At 35.4% G+C, this 10,230-nt stretch overlaps 2 protein-coding genes across 4 annotated transcripts; one reads left to right on the top strand and one right to left on the bottom strand.

The window, feature by feature from the left end:
* Nucleotides 1-3,655, bottom strand: LOC127159288 (uncharacterized). Of its 2 annotated transcripts, none has more exons than XM_051102164.1 (6): nucleotides 3,347-3,655; nucleotides 2,468-2,866; nucleotides 2,030-2,095; nucleotides 1,336-1,449; nucleotides 1,150-1,196; nucleotides 1-935 (listed from the first exon to the last, which is right to left on the bottom strand). In XM_051102164.1, exons 1-5 carry the CDS (start codon nucleotides 3,423-3,425, stop codon nucleotides 1,153-1,155), a joined length of 702 nt encoding a protein of 233 aa, XP_050958121.1. In that variant the 5' UTR covers nucleotides 3,426-3,655; the 3' UTR covers nucleotides 1-935; nucleotides 1,150-1,152. The 2 variants fall into 2 exon arrangements, with proteins under 2 accessions (XP_050958121.1, XP_050958122.1); XM_051102165.1 differs by having other exon boundaries at nucleotides 1,150-1,193.
* LOC127159287 (SLAM family member 5-like) lies at nucleotides 2,757-10,006 on the top strand. Of its 2 annotated transcripts, none has more exons than XM_051102163.1 (6): nucleotides 2,757-2,889; nucleotides 6,331-6,657; nucleotides 6,925-7,212; nucleotides 8,098-8,214; nucleotides 8,472-8,536; nucleotides 9,429-10,006. In XM_051102163.1, exons 2-6 carry the CDS (start codon nucleotides 6,417-6,419, stop codon nucleotides 9,513-9,515), a joined length of 798 nt encoding a protein of 265 aa, XP_050958120.1. In that variant the 5' UTR covers nucleotides 2,757-2,889; nucleotides 6,331-6,416; the 3' UTR covers nucleotides 9,516-10,006. The 2 variants fall into 2 exon arrangements, with proteins under 2 accessions (XP_050958120.1, XP_050958119.1); XM_051102162.1 differs by lacking the exon at nucleotides 2,757-2,889 and adding an exon at nucleotides 5,848-5,965.
* Nucleotides 10,007-10,230: the final 224 nt, after the last annotated feature.

The raw sequence follows: 10,230 nt of genomic DNA, 5'->3' as shown, positions 1-10,230 counted from the left end.
TAAATATGGCAATACAGCATAAACAATGACAGAATCATTTTTATTCTGGAAGTATTTGTCCTATTTATTTTCTCCATAAAGATGTCATTTAAAAATATATTCTAAAGCAAAAGCATACAGATAAATTACATTGTTAATTTATTACATACATAATGTATTAATGTAATAAATTACATTACGAAAAAAAAATAACCTGTTTATCTGATTGATTTTTCATGTTGCTGTTTTTGTGTAATGCAGAGATTCACAAACTTTTTTTGTCAGACAAACCCCTCTGACCTAAAATGTTTACTTGAAGTCCCCTGAGATTTTTAAACAAGTAATTTCAAAAGTAATCTAAAAGTAGTCAGAAGTAATCTACATTACAATCTATAATTTTCATTTAATTTGTAGAAAGTAATTACATATTGCACTGCTAAGTCTGTGGTTTTCACAGAATCATTAATCAGTTTCTCAATGGAGAAAATGAATGGGAATTCCAGAATGTTGAGTAATATTATAAATACGTTAGTTTTTGGAATGGAAAATATCACAAAAATAAGACAATACATCTTTGTCATGAAGGAAATTATCCCTTAAAACCCATACAAACCTAAAATGAAAGAACAGTAGAAAGCACAGCAAGACCATTACATGATTATAAATGAACGATAAAACCAACCACACCAAAACACAACTATGATATACAGTTACTCTCTTGAAGCTAAAAGGCATCAGTAATTGTTGATATTCATGTGTCCAGTGTTTCATCAAGGTAAATCCCCAAAACAATGCAAACTAGAACAAATACATTCTTGTAAATTGGCTTTACTGCTAATATTTTTCAAAGCTGTAAATAAAGAGTAGTGTAGTGTGTTTTACAGTGAATATTGTTTCTGGACCAGTCATTGCACACTGATGTTTTTGTTTTTATGACTGATGATTTTGTCTTTCTCCTAAGAAAACAATGAATCACAGAAGGTAAAGTTAGAGAAACAAACATTGCTTTTATAGTTCAAATTAGACACAATCAGCACATCTGTCATTTATCAGTCAATTAGATTCTGTTAAAAAGGTTTATTTGCCATTATGTTGATTCTGTCTGTGGAAGTAAAACCAAACAGGTCTTAGTGTGATGTAAAGTCTTCAGTTTTCAGTACAGTATCTTACCTCTTATATGGGCATAAATCCTTCATACTTGTTTTTCTCTATTTCTGCTGTGGGAGAAAAATAAATAAAATATATATATATATATATTTGGAATGTTGCATCTGACCAATCAGAATCAAGTATTCCAGAGAGCCAAATAATAATTTTGCATAAAGCACATGATGTTTCCCTGCATGTAATACTTGCCATTTCTAGAGAACTTGTGGCGAGAATAAATCACACCAGCAGCAGCTACAACAATCACCAGCAGCAGAACAGCAGCACATATTCCTACTACAGCAGCGGAAGACAGACCTGAATCTGAAGGGATAAAAAGAGACAGTCATAAGTGCGAGAGAATATGGCAGTGTGTTTATACTCCATATTCACTACATATATGTTCTCTCCATGGACACTTTTGCAGGTCCATAAGGCTTATGTCTTTGTCACAAAAAAATAGGGATTATTCCATATTTGACAAGTTTTTGAAAGTTTTGGGAATAGTCTATGAGGTTGGCCTCCAGAAATGTCAAGAAATGCCTTTTCACTGTATCATGACCTCAAGATACAATAGGCGTAGGACTATTATGATAAATCGATTCATGGATTGACTCGTCATAAAAGCATAAAACCCGAAGTGCAAGTACATTTAAACACCTAAATTACTGGCACAATTGCTATTCTTCATGAGCACTTGAGTGTGCGGTTAAAAACTAGCCTAGAGCCCCATCTGCTGTTAAAAACTAAGCTCCTCTAAATTTGTTTATACAGCTGCCATGCTTCTGTTTGCCTTTCCAGTACCATTTATACATGATTTGTGGAATTACAGGTTTGTAAGGAGCATGTTATGGGCTTTCCAATTTATTATTAAAAGATAACAAAATGAAGGGTGAAAACATACCCAAGTCAAACTCCCTCTTTTCCATACGTGGTTCTTCATCAGTTTTGTCTTGATCAGACAGATCAGCTGGAGTAAAAATAAAGATATAAAAAAGGAATATAAAACAACACATTGATGCTGAATTGATGTTAAAAAAAAAACAGGTCAGTTTATTAGCTGCAGTAAAACTTTTAGAAAACACTCTTCAGTGTCACATTAAGAATCCCTCTGTGTGAGTGAATAAAACAAAAACAACATAAATTGAAAAAAAAAAAAAGAAAAGAAAATAATGGCGTGCAAAATCATGATTTAATTCCATGGTTTTAATATTTAATATCTAACATATATTTATCCATAAAAAAAAATTAATTAATTAATTAATTAATTAATAATAATAATAATAATAATAATAATAATAATAATAATAACCTTAAGGGTAAATTACATTGCATGACTTACCAATGACGATCATATTGAAAGTTTTTATGGTATCATCATGACTGATGCTGATTTTTTTGGTAATTTTTGTGCTGTCACACTTGCGGTTTCTGTTCAAGCTTTGCCTTTTGCCTGAACTTTCGCTTCTGATGATCTCTGCTTCATAACGTCCGGCATGTTCAGATCTGATGTTTGTGATGGTCAGAGATCCAGTGTCATAGTCCACCATCAGTCTGTCTCTGAATCTCCCGCCTTCACCATCATATAAACAACTCGTATTGGGATGTCCATTGATCAGAGCTATGCGAGTGTCGTCAAAATACCACAGCATCTTGTCATGTTCTTTCTTTGTGATATCAGTTTGTAGAGTGACCGAATCTCCCTCAGTCACTGACACTGTCACCACATCACCAAACACACCTGGAAAGATAAAAGGGTTGAGCGTAAGTAACACAGAAACACACCGCACTATTTCTCTATAATTAACACATGCAGTTAATATATTGTTGTTACATTTTTTGTATTGTATGTTATCACAAAAAATGAGCAATCTGCTGCGTTTTCCGAAAGCATCGTAGAACTATTGCCACTAAAGGTCTCGATGACCAAGGTAGCTTACGATGAGAAACGCAGCCCTATACCCGGTCAGGAGGAAGGCGGCAGTGTTGTTGGCACAGGCAAATCAGTGTTATACTGCAGTGCGCCATTTTCAGGAAGAACTAATCAAATAAATGTCGTCAAAAAATACAGAACAAGAAAAATCGTGCTACTTTATAGCTTAAAATATACTAAAGTATTTTTTAAAATAGCGACAGTAGACACAAGATTGTATGAGTCAATGTAAAATGAAACTAAAAACGTAAAGAGTTGAATATAGATAAAATCAAATAAATGTCTTACCACCAACGAGCAAAATAAGCAGAGTGAGCACAAAACAGGATTCCATTATTTCAGCAAATGTGTCTGTATAATAGTTCATTTAAATAGTTTTGCTCCGTTGCGCTATTATAATAGAGTCTGCCTTCGTATTCCTGCCACACAGAACGCCGGAAGAATTTTATATTCAGTGTTTAAATAAATTTCGGATATCAAAAACACGACTTAGGCCTATTTATTTAAATAAAATGGCAATAGCGTTATTTCTTAGGTTAAAATAAAATACACGTATGTTACGCCATGCCGCATGAAGTGAAAGAGAAAGCAAACTGATGTGACCTTCTTTAAGGACAGGAACACAGGAAAATATAAGTCTACATTATTTTCCACACACGCGATATATTTTAAAGGGGTAATAAACTGCCTCTGTTGTTTATTTTATACTGTTATGTGAGGTTCACTTATAATGTTATTAAGATCTTTACATAAAAAAAATCCATCATAATTTAGAAAAAAAAAAAAAAATAAAAAAATAGGCGTGGTGGACTGCATAAGTAAACGCCTACTGTTATTAGTTTGGTTAACTACACTACCTGCACTACCCTAGCAAAGTTGAAGCCTGTTTTTGTCTTGTTGTCTTTGGAGCCATCTTCATCGTGTGGTTTCTATGTAGGGTTAGGATTTGCCTCACTCATAAACACTACGGGCCCTATCATACACCCTGCGCAATGCGTTGTTTAAATAGCAAATGCATTTGCTGGTCTGAAGAGGAGGTGTGTTCATTGCTGGCGCTTTGCTATTTTGAGGCAACTGAAATATACTGCGCCATTGACGAACTAAACCAACTAGATCAACTGGTCTAAAGTCAATGGCGCAATATTTACACACAGGGACGCGCAGCAGCACACAAACATGATTAAAAAGGAAAGGATTACAATATAAAACATTATTATTGTGTACATTAATATAAAAATACCATGTCACAATGGATAGTCAACTGCTTTCTTATGCGCGTTATTTATTTATTTATTTATTTTTTATTTTTTATTTTTTTCCGCAAACGACCACGTCCAGCAAGAAGGGGAGAGGATGGAAAGAGGGTGCATAGTAACTCGTTCGGCCCGCGAATCTCTGGAGAAGCAATCAATCTTTGTTCTTGCAAATTTAAATAGAGAATCCGCCATAGCTTGAGAGCAACTGGCTCTTAAAGGGAATGAGAGATGAGACTCTGATTGGCTGGACGCACCTTACGCCCAGAACAAAGCCATGACTCATTAAGAGAACAGGGACAACCCTTTTAGACCATTAACAAAAGTGGATTCGAACATGCCCTAAGTGCACTTTAGATCATGCCCGTACTTTAGATCATGCGCTTAGATCGTTTAAATTGGACCCTACATGTGCGGGTCGGTGGGCGGGGCTAACTAAACAGGCAGCGATATAGAAGCAGGCATTGATCTTCTTCTGCAGAGGTGGAGTTTTCCAGCAGGCACACAACGTCATAAGACGCTGATATTTGGTTAAATTTCGGTTGCGACGTCGGCTGACCAAAATTCAATGTAAATTCAACGTTTAATGTCAACGTTAAATTGATGTCCAATACCAGTGTCAGCTGACGTTGATATTTGGTTGTTTTTAGGTTGTGTAACCAAAATCCAACATTAAGTCAGCGTCAAATTGACGTCAAATACTGACGTCAACACGATTTTCATTCTCAACCAAAATGCAACGTCTGTCCAACGTCATGTCCAACGTCAACCTGACATTATATAGACGTCCAGTGCCTGCTGGGTTGGCATCCCTATTACATCATAGAGTTGTAGATGCTGCAAGCTGTCATTTTGGTAGACTGTCTTAGGTTTTTAGACTAATGAGAAAGTTTTGAGTTCTGAAAGTTAAAGGATGTTTAGTACAGTGATCTCTTACACCTCAAAAGATCAAGGCAATTTTGGTTTCTCAATTTGTGGCCTCATTACAAAGTCTCTTTGAATAAAAGCATGGAAATACATTGTATTTAAACAAACCTACAAAACACCACATTGTGATTTTTTCCCTAGCAGGAAGTAAATGTCATTCACTAAATGCATTTGAGACTCAAAATACAGAAACAGTAAGAACAATCTCACAATCTATATCCATTCCACACAAAGCATCTTTTCCATTAAAATAATTGTAAATTTTTGGAGAAATAGACAAGTCACGTGCAGGATTCTTAACCTCAATGCATTATTTATGAAGTCTTACACACAAAGTACAATGTGTAAGTCACAGCAATGCACATTAACACTGTACATTGTGACCTATTTTTAGAAAGAAAGAAAGAAAGAAAGAAAGAAAGAAAAAACATAAGCAAATTTGTGATCACTTCATAATTATTTTAAAGATGTTTTCTGCCAGAATTAAAATTGAGAATTTAGGTTACTGTGACTACTGTGTAACATTTGTGGTCACAGCTAGTGCACTTTCAGTGGAGGGTGGTCAGATCCTGTTGGGGGAGGATTCACACATACACTAGATGATATCTCACTTCTGTCATGTCAAGCAGCCTGTTATCAAACATTTTCAGCATTATCATTATACAACGCTAAAGGAAAATGGTTCATGTTGTCATTTTGTTCTGCGTGTGTTTGTGCAAACTGGCTGGTAAGTATTGAATGTATGTTCTATATGTTTGCATATAAATGTTTTTATTGATTTTGTATAAGTGCTAACTTCACTATTATTTTCAAGAATTCTAAAACTGAACAAGTACATCACTTCATTACTACAAATTTGGTTTGGATTTAGATCTGAGAATAATTTATGGACCTTTCCTATTTTAACTTGTCTGTGTCAAGTTATTGATGCTATAGTTTAGTTTCATTCATGTTTGTGCTGCTGTTTTGTGTCTGTGCTGTTTGTTTGTTTATTCATGTATTAATTTATTTAACTTTTAAATAGTACTGATCCTAGTAATGCAAACCAACAGATTATAACACTTAATCTGTGACAAACTCTCTGTTCTGCAGGTGTATTTGCTAAAACAGGTGAAGTGGAGTCAGTGTTAGTGTTGGAGGGAGATTCAGTCATTCTAAACTCTGGTCTTACTGAAATAATGGATGATGATCTGATTCTGTGGAGGTTTGGATATAACAAGACTTTAATAGCTCAAATCGATGCAACGACTGACAGCATGGCTGTACATGATGATGTTCTTGATGGGAGATTCAGAGACAGACTGAAGCTGGATGATCAAACTGGATCTCTGACCATCACAAACATCACAACTCAACATAATGGACATTATCAACTAAAGATCAACAGTGTCATCAAGAATTTCAGTATCACTGTCTATGGTGAGTTTAAAAGTTTTAAATTGCTATAATTAAAGTATATCCTAGTTAATTTTTTCATCTTGAGATTCTAAATCTTAAGAGACACATTTATGTTTGCCTTCTTAGTCTATTGAATACTTTCCTTTTGATTGATTATTATGATCTCTGAAATGGTTAAACATCTGTCATCACCATATTTGTTTGTAAATGACGTGATCCATTGATCTCCATCAACTCATCTTATTTACTAATAATATAATTTAATATGATTTTACTAATCTTTTTCAGCTTGTCTGCCTGTTCCTGTCATCAGCAGTAACTCTTCACAATGTTTGTCATCATCATCATATTGTTCATTGTTGTGTTCAGTGGTGAATGTGAGTGATGTGACTCTCTCCTGGTACAAAGAAAACAGTTCATTGTCCAGCATCAGTGTGTCTGATCTCAGCATCAGTCTCTCTCTACCTCTGGAGGTGGAATATAAGGATAAAAACACCTACAGCTGTGTGATCAACAATCCCATCAGCAACCAGACTCAACATCTCAACATAACTCAACTCTGTCAACGATGTCCAGGTATGGCAATGGTGATAGCATTTATTCACTGATCTCAGTCGTCTGGACATGTGCTGGAAGGATTGGTCAGTTTACACTAACACAAAGAAATTCAGAGGATAAAATACAATCTCATCGAGACATTTGGTGGATTTTAATATGCAAATTTGTAGGCTACACTAAGCACACACAGTGCATTTGTATCTATTCAGCCACTTTTAAAAACTTAATTTGTCAGTAAAAAATGTACACATTAAAACGGCTTCGTGAAAAGTAGCTGTAAGACAGAACTAAATGATTTTAATCTACAGGCCAAAACATTAGATTAGCATTGATTCGTTACCTAGTTCACAACCCTACAATGCATGTGGCTTTCACACACTTCATATTAGGTTCCACTTTCTCTTACTTTGCCTGTGAAATTTCACCATGCAAATGTGCATGTAAATGTTACTGTGTAATAATGGTGGAGTAGATGAGCAAGCAGACAACGAGACAGATCTAAATGCAAGAGGTTAGTATTTTTTTAAACTCGAAAAAGGCAAAACAAGAAAGGACTGTAGGGAACAGAAACGCATTGTCATTCCACAACTGAAAAAAGCAAAAAGGGGAAGCACAAGGCTATATAAACACAAATGAGGCACACCTGGGGGGGATAATCATGCACCTGAGAAAACTACAGAGAACTACAAACATGGCACTCGAGAGAGGAAGTGACACAAAAGACCTAACAATACATAGGAAACATGTAAAAGTTGGTATTAGTGTTTACTTACATTTACTGAATTGATTGTAAGGACCAGAGCTGATTTTAGTGATAGATGATAATACATTAGAAATGTTACTCCCAGTAGTTTTTGTACCCAGTAGACTGACACTAATGATCATGTCTCTCTATCATTACAGGCTCTGTATCTCTAATAGTGTTGATCTCTGTTGCTGCTGTGGCCGGATCTCTGTTGATTGTAGCTGCAGTCGGGGTATTTCTCATGTGCAGGAAATGTCGTAAATCTGATCAAAAAGGCAAGTGTTTGGTTGTTATCTATAAAAAGGCACTGCACAATGCTCTTTACTTGTCTTGATAACAAAAACAGCATTCTGCACTTTTCAGACTGCATCAGAAATCCAATTCTTCATTAATTTAATGACACAAGAACTCAGTAACACAGTCCTACATGTGTAAAGATGCAGTGCTTAGTTGGTAACCGAATTAAAATATCTAGAATGACGCTGATCTAGAAAATTGAATTGTTGATGTTGTTTAATTATTTTTCAAACAGTTCAAGATCCTGAAGAGATCACTTACATTGAGCCAACATTCAACAAAGGAAAAGCGAAGAAAACGGTACAATCATTTATTCTGAACAATGTTGTTCATCTCTGTATCAATTTAGCAATCAGTCAAACTTGTGTTTGTACAGTGTATAGGGTGAAGACCTGGCAATAGGGCTGTTGCGGGACATAGATGTGATTTTGTGGGACAATTCAGGACACTTGTGAGACAGATACATTTTCTACTGTTATCTGTGTTTCTGAGCGCGCACATGCAAGCGAGAGAAATCGTGTCTTTTTTATGAGAGTGAAGAGAATCCACCTGCGAGAGAAGAGCTTTGTGCTTGTGCATTTTGATGCACCCCGCATTGCAACAATGTGCTCTAGACATTTTGTTCATTAAAATAACGCCATAGAAACCGTCTCAAACGAACTATTAAAATAAGAAGTTGCGTCTAAAATAAAGTCACCTCTGAAAGAATTGGTTAAAATGACTTAGAGCTGTTTAACGATTAATCGTGATTAATTGTTTAACACCTCTAAAATGAATCCAGAATATCGCGTTTTTCCGTGTGCGCTCGACCATTCCCGTCGGTGGTCCTAGATCACTTGATGAGGTCCGCAAAATCGATGCCACAAAAATAATAAATAAAAGCTTTATTAAAAAGACAAATAAACGTATGGACATTTTCTCAATATGGTCATTAAAAACCAACAGACTGATAAAAATGCGGAGCATTTTTTCAATATGCGACGTGCGGGACAAGGGGTGTAAATGCTGTGTGGTACAAAGCGGGACAGGTGTAACAGTATATGACTGATCGTGACTCAGTGAAAAAACACAAAATAGTCATAAGGTCATCACTCATATCCGACAATACTCAAGATGCTCATTTTACCACAACAATGAATGAATAACAGATCAACAGATCCATTTATTTATTAATTTTATTTATTTTTTACAGAATGTAAAAGAAGAAGCTCAAGTAGAGTATGCACCAATCGCCATGAGAAGATACAATATAAATCCAGCTGAAGATGAACACACCTAGTGTTAATTTGGCTAAAACAACAAGAAAACACATGATTTAGTAGTGGTCAGAGACTCTATACAAAGTGGCCAGATGGCCCCTGAAACAGATAGAGTTCAACTCTCTTTGGAGGCCCCTGGAAACTCTGGCCCCACTATCTGCTCAGTTTGTGAGTCAAACTGAAACCTGCTGTGCTCAAATTTCTTCACAACTGTATAAAATTTACAGTCAGACCTTTCAGGCATATAAATGGCTTCTTCATAAGAATATATGCTGCTAGATTTTTGTGGTTGAAGTTTGTCTGAGCTGTTAGTTTTGTGTCTGTTTGAACAGCGTGTGGTTGAAGGGCTTATTCCATTCCTGTTCACATGAAACCCACAGTTTGACGTCAGCCGTATGCAAAGCTTTATTACAAATGTTGAATCCATTAATAATGTCTGACAAATCTAAGAGAATACTTGATATTTATACTAGCATATTTATACTATAGATACTGATATTGCTGTGTGAATGTGAAAATACCATGCAATGTAATGTAAAATATATCAAATATGATTCTTACTCATACGCATCTCTCTCCATGACCTCACAGTCACACTGTTACATGCCAGATAAGCAGTGATAGTTTCAGTGGCTGTTTTAGCTCCAGTAAAAAGAAGTTGTTTCTTAGAATCTTGACGTCACAAAGGTCATATCCTGTTTATTTTTGTTGATGTCAGGGGGTCTTAAAAAAAAA

This window comes from Labeo rohita, unplaced genomic scaffold (assembly GCF_022985175.1).
Source record: "Labeo rohita strain BAU-BD-2019 unplaced genomic scaffold, IGBB_LRoh.1.0 scaffold_206, whole genome shotgun sequence".
Classification (NCBI taxonomy): domain Eukaryota; kingdom Metazoa; phylum Chordata; class Actinopteri; order Cypriniformes; family Cyprinidae; genus Labeo; species Labeo rohita.
This window is presented reverse-complemented; position numbering and strand designations above follow the sequence as displayed.

What these genes read in the sequence shown, in the direction of transcription:
- LOC127159288 (XM_051102164.1), bottom strand. Translation starts at nt 3,425, where the DNA reads ATGAACTATTATACAGACACATTTGCTGAAATAATGGAATCCTGTTTT. An exon ending in TTTCAATATGATCGTCATTG is followed by an intron (nt 2,096 to 2,467) that starts GTAAGTCATGCA and finishes TTTTTACTCCAG; the next exon opens with CTGATCTGTCTGATCAAGAC. An exon ending in CCACAAGTTCTCTAGAAATG is followed by an intron (nt 1,197 to 1,335) that starts GCAAGTATTACA and finishes TTTCTCCCACAG; the next exon opens with CAGAAATAGAGAAAAACAAG.
- LOC127159287 (XM_051102162.1), top strand. Translation starts at nt 5,917, where the DNA reads ATGGTTCATGTTGTCATTTTGTTCTGCGTGTGTTTGTGCAAACTGGCT. An exon ending in ACTCTGTCAACGATGTCCAG is followed by an intron (nt 7,213 to 8,097) that starts GTATGGCAATGG and finishes CTATCATTACAG; the next exon opens with GCTCTGTATCTCTAATAGTG. An exon ending in TCGTAAATCTGATCAAAAAG is followed by an intron (nt 8,215 to 8,471) that starts GCAAGTGTTTGG and finishes TTTTTCAAACAG; the next exon opens with TTCAAGATCCTGAAGAGATC.